General features: G+C 39.4%; 1 protein-coding gene across 6 annotated transcripts in view; it reads right to left on the bottom strand.

The window, feature by feature from the left end:
• Positions 1-22,315, bottom strand: part of ULK4 (unc-51 like kinase 4) — a 521,183-nt gene that overhangs the window by 390,975 nt on the left and 107,893 nt on the right. For all 6 annotated transcript variants that reach the window (XR_013830122.1, XR_013830123.1, XM_079933605.1 and 3 more), the window contains one exon: positions 14,242-14,424. Coding sequence is in view for 4 of the 6 variants with exons in the window: in XM_079933605.1 (XP_079789731.1) it covers positions 14,242-14,424 (183 nt within the window). In the remaining 2 variants the exon portion in view is untranslated. The remainder of the gene's footprint in view (positions 1-14,241; positions 14,425-22,315) is intronic.

Here is a 22,315-nt window from a genome sequence, read left to right as displayed (position 1 = left end):
CCAGAATAATTTAAGACGTTTCAAAATGTACAGAACACAGGACACAAGTTTCATATAAAGCTATTCTAAGAAGGCAACAAAAAGTGAGAATTAAAGTACTTCAGCCAATGAAGAGTCTCCAACACCACCCAAGCAAAACAAAAAAATGAAACAGAGGGAATCTGTAATATAACAGCTCAATCAGAAGGAAGTATCATTAAACAAGCATTTCTAGACATAAAAAAGGTCCAAAACAGTTAGCTATACAAGAAAAGAAAGTATAGACACTATGCCTTAGGAACACAGATGCAAAAAAATCCTCAACAGAATATAAGTTGAATCCAGCAATATATTAAAAGTATGATACATTACACTCAAGTGGGATTTATCCCAGGAATTCAAGACTGGTTCGATATGTGAAAATCAATCAGTGTAATTCACCATATTAATAGATTAAAAAAGGAAAACCACAGAATCACATCAGTTGATAACAAAAAAGCATCTGACAAAATTCAATATCCACTCATGATAAAATCTCTCACCAAACTAGGAATAGAAGGGAACTTCCCCTGTCTCAAAAACAGCTAGAAAAAAACCTACAGCTAACTACTAAATGTTCAAAGACTTGATGCTTCCTCCCACCCTGAAATTGGGAATTAAGCAAGGCTGTCCCATCATTCATAATTCAATATTTTGCTGAAAGTCATAGGCAGTGTACAATAAGGACAGAAAAGTAAAAGGTATTCAGATTGGAATGGAAGAAATAGTATCAGATACCAAGACAATATAGAAAAGCCCAAATAATCTAAAAAAAAAACAACTTCTGAACTAATAAGTGAGTTTTAGCAAGATATGATGTATTTGTATACACTGGAATTTGTACATTCCAGTCATAATGAACAACTGGAAAACAATTTTTTTTAAATAGCTACAAAAACAAAAGAAATATAGGTATAAACCTTAAAAAGTATGCCAAGAATCTGTACACAGTAAACTACAAAACAGTAAGAAAAAATTTTTAAAATATAAATAAAAGACATTATCTGTTCATGTATTAAAAGACTCAAGATAGTTAATATACATATCAATTCTCCCCAAACTGACTCATAGATTTAATGCAATTCCAATCAAAATCCCAGCAGGATTTTTAGTAGATACAGACAAGCTAATTGTAAAATTTATATGTAAAGGCAAAGCAACTAGCATAAGCACAACAATTTGGGGGGAAAAAAGACAGGAGAATCACACAATGGTTTTAAGACATTTTAAAAACTACAGTAATCAAAACAATGTGGTATTGACAAAATGACAGACACACAGACTAAGGGGAAACAGTAGAGAGTTCAGAAATATTATAGTCAATTGGTTTATGACAAAAGTACAAAGGGAATTTTGGAAAAAAGTTTTTGCTATAAACAACTGGATATCCGCATGCAAAAAACTAAACTTCAACTCACACCTTGCACCATATACAAAAACTAACCCAAAATGGATCATAGAACTGAATGTAAAATATAAAACCACAAAATCTTAAAAAGAAACAGAGGAGAAAATCTTCATGACCTTAGGTTAGGAAGAATTCTTAGATATAAACCAAAATCGCAATCCATAAAAGAAATAATTGATGAATTAAACTTAGAATGTCTCCTCTGGGGAGGACACTGTAAGAAAAGATAAGCCACATACTAGGAGAAAGTATTTGTTACCAGAATATATAAAGAACTCTCAAAACTCAACATTAAGAAAAGTATTTTTCAAGGACAAAATATTTAAACAGACATTTCACCAAAGAAGGTACACAGATGTCAAATAAATGCATGAAAGGATGTTCAACATCATAATCATTATAGTAACACAAATTAAGATCACAAGACACCACAACACATTTATTAGAAGGACTAAAATTAAAAATGACAAGTATGTGGAGCAACTAGAAGTCTACATACACTGCTTCTGGGAACGCAAAATGGCACAATCATTCTGGAAAATAGTTTAGCAGTTTCATAAAAATGTTAAACACAGGGACTTCCCTGGTGGCACAGTGGTTAAGAATCCGCCTGACAATACAAGGGACACGGGTTCGAGCCCTGGTCGGGGAAGATCCCACATGCCGCGGAGCAACTAGGCCCGTGCACCACAACTACCGAGCCTGCACTCTAGAGCCCGCAAGCCACAACTACTGAGCCCGCATGCCACAACTACTGAAGCCTGCGTGCCTAGAGCCCATGCTCTGTGACGAGAAACCACTGCAACGAGAAGCCCACACACTGCAACGAAGAGTAGCCCCCACTCACCACAACTAGAGAAAGCTCCATGCAGCAACAAAGACCCAACGCAGCCAAAAAAAAAAACTTAAACACATATCTATCGTATATGCCCCAACCACTGCATATCATTTCACTTAATGAAAACTTATGTTCACAGAAAAATCTACATGTAAAAGTTGATAGCAACATTACTCATAAGAGTCAAAAATTGGAAACAATCCTTAAGTCCCTGAACAGGTACATGGATAAATAAACTGTGGTATACCCACATAAAGGAATAGTACTCAGCAATCAAAAGGAATGAACTAACGGTACACACAATAACACAGAGGAATCTCAACTGCATGATGTTAAGTAAAAGAAACCAGTCTCAAAAATTACATACTGGTGGTTGAGACTCCACCTGCCGATGCAGGGGACACGGGTTCGTGCTCTGGTCCAGGAAGATCCCACATGCCACGGAGCGGCTGGGCCTGTGAGCCATGGCCACTGAGCCTGCGCGTCCAGAGCCTGTGCTCCGCAACGGGAGAGGCCACAACAGTGAGAGGCCCACATACCGCATATAGGATCCCACTTACATAACATTCTGGAAAAGGTAAAACCATACGGGCATCACTGAATGCCAGGGACTGGGATGGGACATGGTTTACCTAAAAAAGGGAGCAGCACAAGGTCATTCTTTGGGATGTTGGAATAGTTCTGTATCCTTCTTGTGGTGGTGACAAGAGTCTATGCATGTGTTAATCCTCATACAACTACACTCCAAAAAAATATGAATTGCACTGTGTATAAATTTTATATATAAATCAATACATATAAACACACAATCAGGCAAATTCAAGCAAAAACGAAAGCAGAAAGTTTGTTACTGATATACAAAGAATTACATAATGATTTTTCCTGATATATAGGATAGAATTTAGGCCAAAAAGAAGTAAACAACACTTTTTAATGCCGAAGGCCACCATTCACAACACATACGCAACAGTATTGAATACAGTAATGAAGGTTATGCCTCACATAGTATAGTGAACACCTTTAAAAAGTAAAGACTACAGGAGATGGAAGAAGGAATAGAAGACTTAATCACACTACTCTCAGTCCAAGACTGTCATGAGAACAAAAATAAGGATAAAGAAGACCTAAATAACATAAGTAAAAGATTAGATATTATGGGTATGTATTAAAATTTAGACTCAAGTAATAGAAAATGTACCTTTTTCTTAAATATGAAATGTTCCTTTAAGGTACCTACATAATAGGTGATAAAGAAAACCTTAATAGAATCAATAAAGTAAAAAGTAATGACTGTAATGATCACAGCGCTGTAGAAGTAGAAAGTAAAAAAAAAAATCAATATCCAAAAGGCCCTTCTACCTGGAAAATTTTAAGACACTCTATTAAACAATCCTTGAGTAAAGGAAAAATGCAAACCAAAATTGTAGAACTTAAAAAAAATAATAGTAAAAACACTATATATAAGAATCTATAGGATACAATTAAAGCAGTCATCAGAAGAAAATGTGACCTGCAAATACATTTGTAAATTAAAATGAAAGAAGAGTGTGAAATAAATTCCCAACACAAAAAGCTGTAAAAAGAACAAGGTAAAGCAAAATGAAGCAAAGGGAGAAAATAAAGATGCAAGCAGAAACTAACAAGGTAAAAGGAAAAAAAGGAAAATGATAAATCAAAATGCTGCCTTTGAAAAATATCAACAAAATAGATAAAGCACTCACTAAATTAATCAAGAAAAAAGGGAGGGCTTCCCTGGTGGCGCAGTGGTTGAGAGTCTGCCTGTCGATGCAGGGGACACGGGTTCGTGCCCCGGTCTGGGAAGATCCCACATGCCGCAGAGCGGCTGGGCCCGTGAGCCATGGCCGCTGAGCCTGCGCTCCGCAACGGGAGAGGCCACAACAGTGAGAGGCCCGCGTACCGCAAAAAAAAAAAGGAAAGAAAAAGGGGAGACAGCAAAGATACACAAAAAGAAAACTTACCACTGCCTGACCTCAATTTAATGGTGTAAAAAGTCAGCTATGTTATGTATAGAAGTAGTTCATAATTTATTGCTGTATAATATTCCACGGTGTGAACACAGAAAAACGTATATACCCATTTTACTCTTGGACATTTGGGTTGTTTGGAGTTTGGAACCACAATGAGTAAAGCTGTTATGGACATTCTTATACGTGTCTTTTAGTAAACACATAAATATGTGTTCTGATTAAGGATGACAAAAATACAGAACAATTTAAGAAAACTTAAAAGAGAAATGTATGTTTTACACAAAGAAAACTATAGATTGTTATGGAGCGATAAGAAAACACTGGAAAAAATGAAGCAGCAGCTTAATATAGTGGTAAAGAACTTGTAATCTGGAGTCAAGAAACCTGAGTGCGAGTGCAACAGTGCTTGACAGAATAGCATGTCGGAGATGATTACACACACACATTTCATAGCCTTGACATAATGACTGAAGGCGTTTGTCCAACTAGATACTAGAAAATATCATAAAGCATAAAGCTGTAAGAATTCCATTTTTGAAATTTGTATGGAAAATACAAATAAAACAAAAGAAAGAGCAAAGCATTCACGAGTATATTTAAGACTTCAGTAAATAAAAAAGATAAAGGGTAGACTATTCATCTAATGATATGCTTACTTTACTACCTTTACCAGAAAGACTCTCAACAGGTTGTGAAAATTTTAAATAACGGGGGAAAACAAACTTATGATACTATATATCTGTCAAAATAAATATGCAACCTTGGAAAAAGTATTTGAAATATTTGAAACTTTTTACAAAGAATCAATATCTTTAGGTATAAATAACTTTTACCAATATAACTTTTATGAATACTCTAGTGTAAAAAATTACAGAAACAAGCAAACAACTAATAAAAGAATTCTAAGCTGCCTACAAGCAAATAAATCATGTACCCTAACTAGTAGGCAAAGAAATGCAAATTTAGGAAGAATAAGAATCTGTTTTAAAACAAAGCAGACTAGCAAAGATGAGCTGGCATGGTCATGGGTAAATGGACAAATCTCAAATATAGCTCATATGAGAGTAAGTGTTCAACCTTTCCTCCAGCTGGTAGGAAAGTGAGTTGTTACTTCTCCAAAGCCTTAAAACTGTTATTTTCTTCTGACACAGTTGTTATATCTTAAGAATTTTAGCCTAACCAAGTGATGAACAAAAGAGCTTTGAGAAGAAGAATGCTCATGGTAGTACTGTTTATAAGACAAACAAAAATAGAAACCACCTTAACATTTCCAAAATAGGGAATTTGTTAAATCCCAATTGTAGAAAAGATTGCATCTACCCATATCCAGTTTTACCTTCTTTCATTACAAACACTAATGATGCATGTGGGGAGGGCAGGTGGAGAAGGAAAGGGAAGTCACGGAAGTGACACTACATGATTTCCAAAGCCAGCTCTGAAAGGCCATGCGGCTTCTGCCTGGTTCTCTTGGGACACTCTCTCTTGGAACCCAGCCACTACACTGTGAGGAAGCCCAAGCAGCCTTGAGGGGCCCATGTGGAAAGCAACTGAGGCTCCCAGCCCACAGCCCAGTAGGGTTCCCAGGGAACAGCGAGCACCAACTTCGCAGTCATCTGAGTGAGCCTTCTGGAAAGTTTATTCTCCAGCTCCCACTCAATCTCTCCCAACCTTGCCCAAATTACAGATTGGTGAGCAAAGTTAAATTACTGCTCTTGTTTAAGCCACTACATTTTGAAGTAGTTACACAGCAAAAGTGAAATATAGCTTAAGCATATAACAAAAGAGGAAATTTTTCCAGGCGCAACAAAAGTTTCGTACAGCAACGGTCATAATTTTAAAAACACAGACATGTCACTAAGAAGTGATGATAAGGTCTACCATATTTCTTATTGACGGAGTGTTATGCAGCCATTACTAACAATCTGGCAAAACTAAAATAATGCCTATTATTTTGAGTGAAACAAACTAGCACAGCAAATACCCGAAGATAAAAGAAACTGCATACAAGATTTGTTTCTAACATAGTAATTCCAAGTCCCTTAGAAGATACAATATACTACAGACTCTAATTTTGGATCTAAACCTACAAGCATCTTGTGCCCTAAATAAATTCTCATTTAGTCATTTCAGAAAAACTAAATGAACAGTACTGACTCCCTAAAACTAACTGCCCAGGGCACCATATTTAATCTTAAGCAACATGCACCAGACCTCTAGAACAGTATTAATCTTACAACACTGAGGAGGGAAGATTACAGGCTGCAGGCAAAGCCTAGTGCCAAGGATGAATAATCAAAGCTACTTTAGAGAACCAAAAATGACCTCGGGTCACTTCAGTTTGCAATCCACTATGTATTCAGCTTTGATTTAAATTCATCTTGCCATTTGGCTCAACATAACTAAATTTTACACGTGGAGAAAAAAAAAAAAAAAAACAGAAGCTGTTTAGGTCTATAGCCCAAACCACGGAACAACGAGTTCATGTCCAACGTTCAAATGGTTCTTGGCAGTGATTTCAGAGCGGACATACCTATGTAATGTAAAGATGGCGTGATGAAATGTTCACAATGTGAGGAACTGGTCGAAATATATGAAGCTTCCATCACAAAGAAAATGATAATCTTGATCAAAAGTAAGCAAAAGGATAAAAACCCCTCCAGTACATATCATAAGGACAAAATTATGAGATAAAAAAAAATAATGATGATGTAGAGAACGTCCAAGTTATTTATTTCTCAAGAGGTAAAACTGATCTGTTTCAATCAACTGTCACAGGGGAAAATCAATGAGCACAGCCTGGCCATCAAATGATAATAGCCTCAAAAAAAAAAAAGAAATCATGTGGATAATACACTGACACGATTTTCCCATTTAAGGTTGATGGAAGTGAAAAATGTACTGATTAAATCTAAAATTGTTTTTGGTTTACACTTTCCTTAAAGAAGTTTAGCCAAGTAGCTTAGTAAAATGTTTCTTATAGACACATTTATTAGCGTAGACAAAAAAATGTCAATACAAACTCATGTTATTAAAATGCATAAACTAATTACCATATTTTAAATTAGCAACCACTGAGTCAGGATGCCTAGTGACTTTGTGAGAAAAAAAAAAAACCTGAGCTGAATGAGCTTTCAAATTTTTCAAAGTTTTCTATGCATGAAATTTCATAGTGATCTTCCATAGTACTTCCAAACAACATAAGCGGTCTGCACCTTCCGGCTTATTATTAATCACTGTTGTGCTACTTGGTCAAAACATGAAACCTGAAGCAACAGCTCCAGTCAAACTAGACTGCTAAAATAAAAATGGACAGCAGCTCCTGTCAAAACTAGCAAATAAGACAAAAATTAGAAAGGCAGTATCCGTAGTCAGTAACACCCAGGAGGAAATCATCTTACCAACGAGCATGAACAAACCCACCTGTGAAACACGGTATGACTTTAAAGAGTAATGTTTAAATTGTTAAGTGACCCCAAAGCATATGAAGTGCAATGTATGCATCACTGATTATGCAGTTACAAAGTACATTCAAGGTCACATACCTCAAAAAAAAAAAATAAATGAGGCAGATGTTTGAATCTATGTAACTTGTAAAAAAGTTGATGTGAGTATACCATGCTCAATTAATTGAAATACAGCAGAGTAGGGTTCCCGGGGTTTTATATATTTTCAATTTTCTAACATCAAGAATCGGGCACTGAGTTGTTGTTTGTTTTGTTTTGTTTTGTTTTGTTCTCAGTACGCGGGCCTCTCACTGTTGTGGTCTCTCCCGTTGCGGGGCATAGGCTCCGGACGCGCAGGCCCAGCGGCCATGGCTCACGGGCCCAGCCGCTCTGCAGCATGTGGGATCTTCCCGGACCGGGGCACAAACCCGTGTCCCCTGCATCGGCAGGCAGACTCTCAACCACTGAGCCACCAAGGAAGCCCTGTTTTGTTTGTTTCTAATTTTTATTTTAATTTTTTATTTATTTATTTTTGGTTGTATTGGGTCTTCGTTGCTGCACGGCTTTCTCTAGTTGCAGCGATCAGGGGCTACTCTTTGTTGCGGTGCGTGGGCTTCTCACTGTGGTGGCTTCTCTTGTTGCAGAGCTCGGGCTCTAGGTGCACAGGTGTCAGTAGTTGTGGCTCGCAGGCTCTAGAGCACAGGCTCAGTCGTTGTGGCACACGGGCTTAGTCGCTCTGCGGCACGTGGGATCTTCCCAGACCAGGGATCAAACCCATGTCCCCTGCATTGGCAGGTGGATTCTTAACCACTGCACCACCAGGGAAGTCCCACATTACTTGGTCTTCTTAACTTACTCAAACATTTCTTGGTTGTCTAAAGCTCATCCTCTGACAGATTCCTCAGGAAGAGTTCATGGGAACTGATCTCTTCCATGTTCATACACCTACCTGTGGTCTCTGTAACAGAACACCCAAGATACTGAATATAAAATCCTTGATGAGAGACTCTGGGAGGAGCAGCTAAGATAGTGCTTAATTTTACTTAAAAGTTTATCCTAAAGGAATAATTACAGATGTCCATGTGAAAAGATTTAGCCATAAGAATGTTCTCCCTGGCAAAAAAAGAAAATTTTAAAATGTGCAGTACTGAACTGCTGGAATGCATTGGGATAACTTCACATGATGGAACGTCATAACACTTTAAAAACAATATTGAAGAGTTATACTGAGTTAGACACACAATCCCAACATCACTGAATAGGAAAAATATGAACAAACAGTATACAACTGATCCAATTACTGTAAAAGGATTCTAGTAGCATGTGTATGTGGCAGCAGGGAGAAGGAAATTCGTGAAGGTCTGTGTATGTGTACACATATACGCACACTAAATATGAATTTGAAAGATATACATCAAAATTTTTAAAGAGATTATTTTGGGATGGTTAAGCAGTTTATTTTAGTCTTCTGTATTCTGTATCTCATATATTCTGGATTTTCAATACTAAACTCAAATTCATAAAAGTTATAAACATAATCTGATAAAAATAAATTAAAATGGCATTAGCTACTTTAGGTTTGTAGACATTACAATTAAGGGAAATTGCAATGACCTCATCCAATACCTGTCTTCCTAGTAAAACGGCAGGAAACACCTTTATGCACTCCCAAACTCCTCCAGCCCCAGATCTTCAAGATCGAATATTTGTAGGACACATTAATAAGCTTGGAAGAATGCGAAAAATAAAACTACAAAGTAAACCAGGAATTCTTTTTAAAAAATCAGTTTACAGGGCAAAGATTAGTAAATAAACTCACACCTAACTTACAAGGTTTTCTCTTATGCCTGGTCAGGCCTTCCAGAAGCTTCTCTCTGAGAGTCATTCAAGTATCTGAATTGTGAAAAGGTTATCAATTCCCTACATCTAGTGATGATGCAAGAATTACTTACAAAGGACCATCTACCACGGGTACAGAAAGTATCCTTTTAAGAGTTTCATTTGTTTTTTCTTTTTTGAAAACAGGGTAGAAAAACAGTTTGTCACTTTTTGTTTTGCCCAATTTTCCTATTTACTTGAATATGCAGAACACATGATTTGTAACTCAAAAGAGTTCCCTTGTCACCATGGCTGTGAACACTTTTCACACCATCACAAGTAAATTGTACTCTCATCATCTACCTTTCTAGAGAACAATTTAGCATTGTTTATGCACAGCCTTCTAAGTGTGCATAACATCTGTGGTAATCTACTAGCAGCAGACACAAAGTTGTATGTAGGGCTTCCCTGGTGGCACAGTGGTTGAGAGTCGGCCTGCCGATGCCTGGGACACGGGTTCGTGCCCCGGTCCAGGAGGATACCACATGCCGCGGAGTAGTTGGGCCCGTGAGCCATGGCCGCTGAGCCTGCGCGTCCGGAGCCTGTGCTCCACAACGGGAGAGGCCACAACAGTGAGAGGCCCGCATACCGCAAAAAAAAAAAAAGTTGTATGTAAACAGGATGCTTACTGCATCAGGGTGAGTGCAAACCAAAAAGTCAGAGGCAAACAGGTCAACAGTGGGAGAAGGGTTTAAGTTACCATAGTGGCACAAAATGAAAAATTATATAGTAATTTTTTAAATGTTCCTATGGTATATTTAATGATATATTCATGAAAATGATAAATCGACACATTTTTATCGTAATTGTATAAAGGTATGCATAAAATTCATAGACATACGGACCAAAGGCTAAAAAGAGATAAACCCACATGGCAACGGTAATTAGCTCTGGGTAGTGAAATTACAGTCGATTTTGTTTTCTTCTTTAGGTTCTACTACATTTTCTGCAGTAAATAGTAATTTCTCTTATTTAAAAGGAATGGCATGGGCCTCTTTTGGGGACTGAATTTCAACAACAAAAAAATATCACCATATCGAGGCATCAATCCCCCAAAAAGAACAGGTGCAGTTCTTTCTCCCTGTCCAGCAGGAAGCAATAAGCCTGGTATTTGTTCCTGGGTCCCTTCCTCTTTCACTCATTCTAGCCCATTAACAACCAAGCACTTGAAAAAAACACAATTAGCAATACTAAGATTGGTAAACCTGCCCCTAAAACACACACCTATATACAAATATTTGTACTTTTCTTTAAGTAAAAATAAAACAATGGCCATTGTGTCGAAACCCCTAAGGCCAGTATCACAACCGTACATGAGCCGGGTCTTCTTCCTACTGCTCAGCCTCTTTCTATGTCCCCTCCTCACTGCTCACTGCGTTCAGCACTGCTGGCCTTCCTTCTCCTCCCGGGTCTCCCCATGACCCCTCACACCTCAGGGAAGCTGAACTACAAAGTTCCTCCTGCTGAGGTTCACACAGCACACTCCTTCTTGTCACTGAGGGCTCAGCTGGAACATCACCTCCTCAGAGAGGCCCTCCCTGACTTCCCTCCCAGCAAACAGCGTCTGGCTCCGCTCCCTGCACACTTCCCCTTGCAAGACACTCTATCAACATCATCCTGTGTAACGCTCTTCAGAGCGCTAACACTATCCAAAATAATTCTGTCTCCTTGTTTATTGCCTGGCCTGAGCATCAGCTTTAGCATTTATAAACTCCCATGAACTTGACAAAATCACTCAACACACTAAGTCTCATTTGAGAATAACCCAGGGTTATAAGTCACTAAGTGTCTGGCCTATAATAAATGTTCGCTATAATAATAAATTGTTTTAATTAAAAAAAATAGAGCCTTACCTTTTAAATGACAATTCACTGTATATTACTGAGTGGCCACAGATATATTTTAAAGATTATAGGACAAGACAGAAAAGATGCAGAACGGTTAGAGGCCTCAGCACCTGAGGATCAACATATCACTGAGTTTGCTGGGTTTTCTCTCTGCCTCATACATCCCAGACTGGGTGCTGGATAATCCAGGAGCCAAACAGCACACAAACACAAATACACAGGACAAATCAGCTCTCTCAAGCCAAAGGATCAGGAAAGGGGCAGCGTGGAAAGACCAAAAACATTAAGACAACAGCTACTCTACTCTAGCCGAACACCACGGAAAGACGATGGCCCCTTCAGCAAGGGGCAAGAGGAGAGACTAGCCTCCTACCCTCACGTGACTGTAACAAGGCACCCCAACACTCTTCCCTGCCGGGGAAATAGAAAGGACCAAGAGAGAGCTGGGACTTTCATCCCAACCCAGCAATAACAAGGCCCCCTGGCCCCAACCATGGTATCAGTAGAGATACTGATGGGACGCCTGGACCTCCACCCATTTATAGCAGTAATCACGTTCCCCTCCTTCTTTCTGCCGGGATGGCATCAGAGGAGGCAAGTGGGAAGCCTGCAACTTTACCACCTTCCACCAGGAATGGGGCGCCCACCCCTACCCAACCAGTGTCAGAATAATGAGGAGCCCTCCCCCTACCAGCCAGGGTAGGCATAGGAAGAAGCCCAGTGGAAAGCCTGGATTTCCACCCTTGCCCTGCAGTAAGGAGGGGCTCTACCACACCCCTCGGGTGTCAAGAGAAGTCTACAGGGGAACCTGGACTTTCACCCCAACCTGGAAGGAACAAAGCACCACCATCCTTCCTCTGCCAGTTCGGTGTCAGAGGAGGCCTACTAAAACAGAAGATTTAAATAAGATCCAGAGTCTTAAAACATAACACCCAAAATATACAATGGATATAGAGCTTCTGTTAAACAAGTTGACAGAGTTCTGGAGCTCTGTTTCACAACAATGTGAATCTACTTAACACTCCTAACTGTACACTTAAGAATGGTTAACAGGGCTTCTCTGGTGGCGCAGTAGTTGAGAGTCCGCCTGCCGATGCAGGGGACACGGGTTTGTGCCCTGGTCCAGGAAGATACCACATGCCGCGGAGCGGCTGGGTCCGTGACCTATGGCCGCTGAGCCAGCGCATCCGGAGCCTGTGCTCCGCAACGGGAGAGGCCACAGCAGTGAGAGGCCCGCGTACCACCAAAAAAAAAAAAAGAATGGTTAACAGTAAATTTTATGTTTTTAACCACAATTTAAAAAAAGTTTTTAAGTGCCAATATTAGTTAAAATCAAAAGATTATTTCTCATTTAATACATGTAATTATTCAATCATTTATTTAAGATACAGGGGACATTAAACATTATAGAACAATTACAAAGTCATATTAATTAGTGCATATTATTTTACTACCTTTGTGAAATATCTTAAACTCAATAAATCTGAGAAAAATAAAACTCTCAGCCTCTCTTATCACAATTTACATAGCAAAACTACTCAAGTGGTACTTTTTCTAATGCAATGACTTGGAAAATTTAATAGCAAAAAATTAGACACAGACTATACTTTCTCTGAGGCTCAAATTTCTTCACAGAATTAAATCAGATTAATTAAAGGCAAAAAATGGATTGCTTTCTATTTTGACTTTCAAGATCAAGTTTATTATGTAAGCCTGACAATTATTAATTACTGAAATTTTTAGTTTTATAAAAAACCAAATTTAACGTGTTGCATTTCATGCAGGAGAAACATGGCAAACACTATATTTAAGTGGACCCATTCCATACTTCCTAGCAGTGTTACCTTAACCATGTTGTACAAAACTCCAATTTGACAGTTATCTCCCCTCAGAAAAAGGGTAATTGGTCCAATAAGTATAAAGAATACTGCATACTACACTACCCTCATGAAGACTCATAATATACATGAGCACACGAAAAAGTGAAAAAGGTTGTACAACTGAAAATATGTCTGACTCATTGCTTTCCAAATGGGTATATAACCATGGTCCACTTTTTTCACCTGTTAACACCTCACTGAACACTAATGTTCAAGGGCAGGGCTTCTCCAACCATAAAGTTCCAACAAATCCTCAAGAGACCTCATTAAAATGTCAATTCTGATTCAGCAGGTGTGGGTGGGGCCTGAGGGTCTGTGTATCCAACACGCTCCCAGGTGATGCAATGTTTCTGGTCCAGGGATCACTCCTTAGCAGGCACTAGAGAAGACACTTTGAGGAAAGCTACTACAGGGACTTCTTTGTAGCTATGTAGTTTTCTGATACGAACTGAATACTTACAAACTCTACACTCCATAAAATAAAGGAACATCAAACGATTGGAAGGAGACTAAGTTAAAAACAAGAGAAAGGGAGCTCTGAAGGTTATGTGTACTGGCAGGGTATTAGGACAAGGAAAGGAATAAAAATGAATCAGGGCAAACAGAGAATATAAAGGGACCCCTCCTTAAGGCAGGCAAGGGATATGGGAAAAGAGATGACGGCTGAGGACAAGGAGGCATAAGAAATATTAGCATGTAAGAAGGACTCATAAATTTTCTAACTTTTCATTACTAAAATGGGACACGCAGGCAGATTTCTATTTTAATCACTAAAAGAGTTTATAACAACTTCAGATGAATGCCCTGTGGTACAGAGGTTTGGCAAAGTTCAAAAGGGCCCCTTGAGATGAAAAATAAATTCTACAGAGATACACTGCTTATTGAGCCACTAAAATTGTAGGAGAACACAACAATTTTTCAAATAGAGTAACAGGTCAAACCTTTTCTTGGATTAGCCTCTGAAGGTGAATCCCACAGGACAGCATAGCACTGAATAAGGTCAACATGTACTGCTGGACTCTGCAGATGGCAGAGGCCAGGGAGTTTATTACTGAGGTCAGTCCCACGTTCTCAATAACATTCTGGAAGGCAGTAGGAGAATGGCGAGTGACTCTACACAAGGCCTGCAGGGACAGGAGAACAGATCCATCAGACTACTCCAAGCCCACGAACCAGTCCCCCGAAAGAGAACAAATACTTCTGTGGAAAGGAGTAGAAGGTGTTTACCTTGCTCCTTCATTACTTACCTTGGCATAAGAAATTTGGGCAATTTCAACACAGGTAAAATTAAAACAATAATCCAGCTACCAATAAATACTTAAGTTGCTGTAAAACATTAGAAACTCTTACAATGATCGTATGCATTATGAGTTAACTAAAATGAGAAAATAATTCATGAGTCTACACAGAAAAACTTTAATAAAAAACATTAAGATGAGCCTTCTTTGTGCAGACACTAAGCTAAGCGTTGAAAAATAGTCATAAAAGTATTTGTTTATTGTTCAGTATGTAAAAAACATGATCTGAGAATATCTGAAGACTACCTCATTTAATCCTTCCAAATAACATACATGAAAGGTATTATTATTAACCCCATTTTATAGGTAATAAAACTAAGGCACAGAATATTTAAGTAACTTGCTCAAAGGCATATAGCTAGTACATGGCAAAGCTAGAATTCAAACCAAGGTAATCAGACCCCTGAGCTACTCCTCAACTGCTCATAGACTATCAAAGGTGAAACTTAAAATTAATGAACTAATAGAATTTAATGTGTTGTAACAGAAATGGGCTCAATTATGCTTGGAAAGGCAGGAAAAGCAAGTGAACAAAAGCTACATAAGGAAAATGATAATTGAGTCGGTTTTTGAAGGTGAGTGGGAAAGTAAGGTGAAAAAGTAAGTAAAGAAAATTCTAGCCAGAGAGAAGAGGACAAGTATTCACATGGAGACACAAAGAGCAGAGCAGGTTCTCGGAAGGGAAATTTGTCTGATGTATCTCTCAGGTGAAGGACAGAGAGAGTAGTAAAGAAGGGAAAATGATGACCCATCTATTGAAGAGACTGCCTTTTCCCCATTGTATATTCTTACCTCCTTTGTTGAAGATTGATTGACCATAGGTGCATAGGTTTATTTCCAGGCTCTCTATTCTGTTCCATTGATCTATGTGTCTGTTTTTGTGCCAGTACCATACTGTTTTTTTTGTTTTGTTTTGCTTTGTTTTTGCTGTATGCGGGCCTCTCACTGTTGTGGCCTCTCCCGTTGCGGAGCACAGGCTCTGGATGCACAGGCTCAGCAGCCATGGCTCACGGGCCCAGCTGCTCCGCAGCATGTGGGATCTTCTCGGACCGGGGCACAAACCCGTGTCCCCTGCATCAGCAGGCGGACTCTCAACCACTGCACCACCAGGGAAGCCCACCATACTTTTTGATTACTGTAGCTCTGTAGTATAGTCTGAAGCCTGGGAGTGTAGTGCCACCAGCTTCATTCCTTTTTCTCAAGATTGCTTCGGCAATTAGGGATCTTCTGTGGTTCCACAAGAATTTTAGGATTATTTGTTCTAATTCTGTGAAAAATGTTGTATTTTGATAGGAATTGCATTAAATCTAATAGATTGCTTTAGACAGTATGGTCATTTTGATATTAATTCTTCCAACCCAAGAGCATGGGATACCTTTCCATTTCTTCGAATCATCTTCAATTTCCTTCATCAGTGTTTATAGTTTTCAGAGTATAGGTCTTTCACCTCCGTGGTTAAGTTTATTCCTAGGTATTTTAGTATTTTTGATGTGATTTTACTTTATTTTTTAATTTTAATTTTTTGGCCACATGACATGCAGGATCTTAGTTCCCCATCCAGGGATCAAACCTGCATCCGCTGCAGTGGAAGCTTGAAGTCTCAACCACTAGATCACCAAGGAAGTCCCTTGATGTGATATTTTTTTAAATTTCTCTTTCTGATAGTTCATTATTAGTGTATAGAGAAGCAACAAATTTCTGTATATTAATCTTGTATCCTGAATCTTTACTGAGTTCACTTATTACTTCTAATAGTTTTTTGGTGAAGACTTTAGGTTTTTCTATATAAAGTATCATGTCATCTGCAAACAGTGACAATTTACTTCTTCCCTTCCAATTTAGATGATGCCTTTTATTTATTTTTCTTGCCTGATTGCTATGGCTAGGACCTCCAATACAGTGTTAAATAGAGGTGGTGAGAGTGAACATCCTTGTCTTATTTCTGAATTTAGAGGAAAAGCTTTCAGCTTTTCACCACTGAGTATAATGGTAGTGTGGATTTGTCATAAATGGCCTTTATAATGTTGAGATATGTTCCCTCTATACCCACTTTAATGAAAGTTTTTACCATGAAGCGATGTTGAATTTTGTCAAATGCTTTTTCTGCATCTACTGAGATTATCGTGTGATTTTTATTCTTCCTTTTGTTAATGTGGTGCACCTTACTGATTGATTTGCAAACGTTGAACCATCCTTGCATCCCTAGAATAAATCCAACTAGATTATGGCGTATGATCCTTTTTTCATACTGTTGGATTTGTTCTGCGAATATTTTGTCGAGAATTTCTGCACCTATGTTCATCAAAGATATTGGCCTGTTATTTTTTGTAGTGTCTTTGTCTGATTTTGGTATCAGGCTAATGGTGGCCTCACACCTGTCAGAATATCTATCATCAAAAGGTCTACAGGGACTTCCCTGGTGGCACAGTGATTAAGAATCTGCCTGCCAATGCACGGGACACGGGTTCGAGCCCTGGTCCAGGAAGATCCCACATGCCGTGGAGCAACTAAGCCCATGCACCACAACTGCTGAGCCTGCGCTCTAGAGCCCTCAGGCCACAGCTACTGAGCCTGCGTACCACAAATACTGAGGCCCGCGCACCCTAGAGCCCATGCTCCGCAACAAGAGAAGCCACCGCGATGAGAAGTCCGCACACCTCAACAAAGAGTAGGCCCCACTCGCCACAACTAGAGAAAGCCTGTGTGCAGCAACGAAGACCCAACGCAGCCAAAGAAGTAATTTTAAAAAAAGGTCTACAAATAACAAATGTTGGAGAAGATGCGGAGAAAAGGGAACCCTTGTACATTATTGGTGGAAATGTAAATTGGTGCATCCGCTATGCATGTTCCTCAAAACTCTGAAAATAGGACTACCACATGACTCAGGAACTCCACTCCTGGGTACATATCTAGAAAAAAATGAGAACACTAATTCGAAAACATAGATGCACCCCAATGTTCACAGCAGCACTATTTACAATACCCAAGATATGAAAGAAACCTGAACAACAGATGAGTGGATAAAGAATATGTAGTACATATACACACAATGGAATACTACTCAGCCATAAAAAAGAAGGAAACTGCCATTTGCAGCAATGTGGATGGACCTAGAGAATATTATGCTTAGTGAAATAAATCAGACAAAGACAAAGACAATACTGTAATGATATGACTTACATGTGGAATTTTTAAAAGTAATACAAACCGATGTGTATAGGAAAACAGAAACAGACTCACAGATACTGAAAACAAACTAGTGGTTACCAGACGGGAGAGAAAAAGGGGAAGGGGCAAGTCATGGGTATGGGATTAAGAGATACAAACTTATGTATAAAATAGATAAGCAATAAGGATACAGAATATAGCACAGGAAATAATAGCATTATCTTGGAATAGCATTTAATGGAGTATAAGCTGTAAAAATACTGAATCACTATGCTGTACACCTAAAACTAATATAATATTGTAAATCAATTATATTTCAATTAAGAAAACAGATTTATTTCATTATTTCAGTCAAGATTATTTCAAAGATTATTCAATCCCTGGATTAAAAACAATAAGAGCAGTCTAAATAGAGCTCCTAAAGATCACGTTACGATTAGAATTTTTCAAGGACATTTAGGGGTCTCCCTTAAACTGGCTTCGAGACAATGAACAGTAAGTCTCATTAGCACTGTAACAATTCTTAGAGAGGCTTTCACAGCACAACTGACTTCCTATTGATATAAAATCCCTACGCAATCATAACGGGGATGTTTCTTGATACAAGGTTTGTCCAGACTGCTTCTAAGTGTGTTCAAAGCAATATGAGGGCAACTGGAAGTTCTCCTCTACAGAAAGCTGCTCAAAAGCCTAACCTACCTTCCATTTTGAAGAGCTCATGCGGCAAATAACTTTTAACCCGTCACTTCTGGATATCAAACACAGCTGAAAGCTCACAGAAGCTTAAGAGCACATGGGGGCTTGTATTCTCCAAATCAAAGAAAAATCAAATCTCAAGATAGACCTTCAGTGATTAGGTTTTGAAATATTTACTTAATAAAATAGAGCTTGAGACTACATTTTAAAACTGGAAAGAACACTTCCAGTTCAAAATTCACTTCAAAATTTGCCTCCAAAAGGACATTGTGTTACCTCCAGAATCTGTGACCATCTATTTATTAAAAGCAATGTCTAAGAAAGAGATTAATTCAAAACTGAAGGCGGCATATCTATTAGAAACATGAACACAATCACCACGGAATAAGTTTAAGAACCATTTCTTTTCTGTCTTTTGAATGATTTTTTCATGTCATATGAAAATTACATTGGGAACTTTTTCAAACTAGACACACTCTCATCTGACCTCTGAGATCTTAAGACACATCAGAACAGTGGCAGGGGGTGGAGAGAGAGGAGGAAGCAGTCAGTGTTGTTGAAAAGCTCCCCTCCAACCCCAGTGAGAACCACTGCCCCGAAAAACTCTTCACTTTGTCACCTTTCCTCTCAGCACTTCAGTAATTATAATTAGCCTAGTAACCTCCCTCATAGGAGCCATTCTACTCAGTCTAACTCTAAAGGTTTCTCTCGTTCCCACTGCGGCTCATACAGAGATTCCCTGTAATCCTAATAATTCTAGGAACGCTTTTATGCATTCAATACACTTCCCAAGTCAGGTCCGCTCCCTTCAACAACTAATCCCTAAGCAATGGATGCCACCACTCCTGAGCGGGAAGGATTCATTAGCCATCTTTCACTCCAAGCCAGGCCAGTGTTTTTCAAGAGCTCCAAGGTCTAGGGCAGTGGTTCTCGAACTTCAGCAGGCATTAGAAGCACCTGGAGGCTTGTTAGAATGCAGATTACTGGGCCTCTCCCCGCAGAGATTCTGAGTCAGCAGGTCTGGGTCAGGGTCCAGAAACCTGTGTTTCTAACAAGTTCCCAGGTGATGTTGATGTTGCTCATCTGCATCACACTGGTCCAGGGGGACTCTATGGGGCCAAGAGATGACTAGGAGAAATGGGTCAGAAAATCAGTGACACAGGCAGTAGGCACAGACTGGTAACATGCGGAACAAGGAGCAAGTTGGTGACTCAGCACTAGTGACACCATCCTCCAGCCTTGCTCTTGCAGCCATCAAGTCAACGGATATCCACCGGGCACCTACCACACGTGCTCAGGAGGGAACAATGGCAACAGGGTCCCTACCTTCCTAGAACTGACCTCCTAACAGGATGTATGGTGATGTGCATACATAGGTTGCATAAATACAGCTGTGTTGACTGCTATGACAGAAAATACAAAGAGACACGAGGGGCAAGACACATCCTGATGAAAGAGGTAACATTTAAGCTGAGAACTAAAAGATGAAGAATCGGCCATGTGAAAAGCCGGAGGAAGGCATCCTGGGCACAGGGAATAGAAAGGGGAAAAGTCTTGAGGCCCGAAGAGTGCTTGGAAATTCTTGAAAATATCAGAACATGTGTGTCACTGAAGCACAGTAAGTGAGGGAATGAGTGTTAGGAGATGTGACAAAAGAGGCAGGCAGAGGCAAAAATCACCCAACATCTTGAAAGTCACGTGAAGAATTCTGGTCTTTATCACTAAATGGGTACATTAACCTCCAGAGCACATTCCTGAGAGGTTGTTATCGGAAAAGAAACCAAAAAAGAAGTTCAGCTCTGTAAGGTGTGCTGGGGAAAATTCAACTGTCACCCCTCTAGGAATCTGTGTAAAGTGTCTTCAGGATGTGTATGTTCAGTTTCTATATCCTCAACCTTTAATGAATCTTCTTAAGGCAGGTAAAATTTTCTTAAGATTATGATGTTAGAATAACTTTTGTTTTAGGATCCCCAAACAATGATCTCATACTGTATTCCCCATTCTATCATTAGCAGGACCTTTGTGGCCTATTTCCCCTTGTAGCCCAAGTAAAGAAGAACGTTTAATGTTATCAACCTCCTGCCCTCCACTCATGATGTGAGACAAGAGGCTCCGTATCAACCTTTGCAGAAAAAGTCCAAACCTGCAACCAAAGACCTGGCTTCAAACTGATAGAAAGATGAACAAAACACAGCCCTGGCTTTCCAGGAGTTTACAGTCTATAAGGGATTATAGTAAAATAAGCTAGCATAACTGATTTACCCCACAAAATGTGCTAATTGCTTTAGACATTAAATTTTATCCTGAAACTCAAAGCACTTGCCAATTCTTAACTTCTACCTAGTACTCTGTAGTATTCATCTAGTATTATCGTCCTTTAAAAAAAAATTTTAAGATGCTGAAAAGTTTTAGCAGAGCAGTAAGAAGAGGAGATGTGATTTTATGAAGTTCACCCTGTATGCAAAATGGAACTAGTGGAGCAGCAAACTGGCCGTGGGAGACCAGTTAAGGCCACTCCACTGGTCTCAGTGAGAGATGGTGGTGGCCTGGATTATGGAGGCAGCAGCAGAGCTGCAGAGAGAGGCAGACAGATCTGAGCAGTATCTATGAATTAGAATCAGAGGACAGGTCGACTGGCTGGATGTAAAGAGCGAAGGGGAAGGAATTAGGGAAGATAAAGCATCAAAAATGATACCTAACCCTTTGTTTTCCTTAGTCTATCTTCCCTTACCTTCCCTTCCCAAGGGCAATACATCAGATTCTGAGGAAAGAGGTCAGAGGGGAATGGGAGCACTGAGCACAAGCGGCTCAGGACACACTCGGCAGTGACACGGGAGAAAGAGAATGACATAGAGGCAGCGGCCAGAGTGGATGGAGTCTGTTACGCTGAATGAATAAATTAACTGATTGAATAGATCAGTAAATATACTGAGAATAACTGAAACCAGGTTTCTGTATGAGATTAGATTGACAAACACAGAAAATGGGAAGGCTAAAAAGAATCCTACATATGGGATTCAAATTGGAAGTATCAATATGAATGCATGAGTTTTGTTCCAAATACCCACAATGATAGATATAAGAACAATTCTATATGCGTGCGTATTATGAGTACCTATACTTTTTTCTAGCTCTGAATACTAAGAAGGCCTGAAAACAATAACACCCCACAGCAATAAGCACAGCACTCAGATCGTGGTTTCTAAATACCAAAGGTCCCTTGGAGAAATGATTGGTTCCAGGGCTGGCAGAGCAAGTACAAAAGTAGCCCAGAAACTGCATGGTGTCAGAAAGTACGGAAGTGATCGATGACAGAAATAGGTCAATGGGGGCTTCCCTGGTGGCACAGTGGTTAAAAATCCACCTGCCAATGAAGAGAACACGGGTTCGAGCCCTGGTCCAGGAAGATCTCACATGCCGCAGAGCAACTAAGCCCGTGTGCCACAACTGCTGAGCCTGTACACCACAACTACTGAAGCCTGTGTGCCCAGAGCCCATGCTCCACAAGAGGAGCCACCTCAATAAGAAGCCTGAGCACCACAATGAAGAGTAAGTAGCCCCTGCTGGATGCAACTAGAGAAACCCCGCGCGCAGCAACGAAGACCCAATGCAGCAAAAATAAAATAAATAAATAAATTTATTTTTTAAAAAAAGAAATAGGTCAATGTGACACAAAAGCCAGCTTGTAAGGCTTCTACGATGATCTGAGCATCCAAAAATAAATAATAATAGTGGTAATAGTAGTATCACATTACAATTCATTGAATAAAATAGGTATCCATGGGGCTTCCCTGGTGGTGCAGTGGTTGGGAGTCTGCCTGCCAATGCAGGGGACACGGGTTCATGCCCCAGT

Source organism: Stenella coeruleoalba, assembly GCF_951394435.1.
Source record: "Stenella coeruleoalba genome assembly, chromosome: 10".
Classification (NCBI taxonomy): domain Eukaryota; kingdom Metazoa; phylum Chordata; class Mammalia; order Artiodactyla; family Delphinidae; genus Stenella; species Stenella coeruleoalba.
This window is presented reverse-complemented; position numbering and strand designations above follow the sequence as displayed.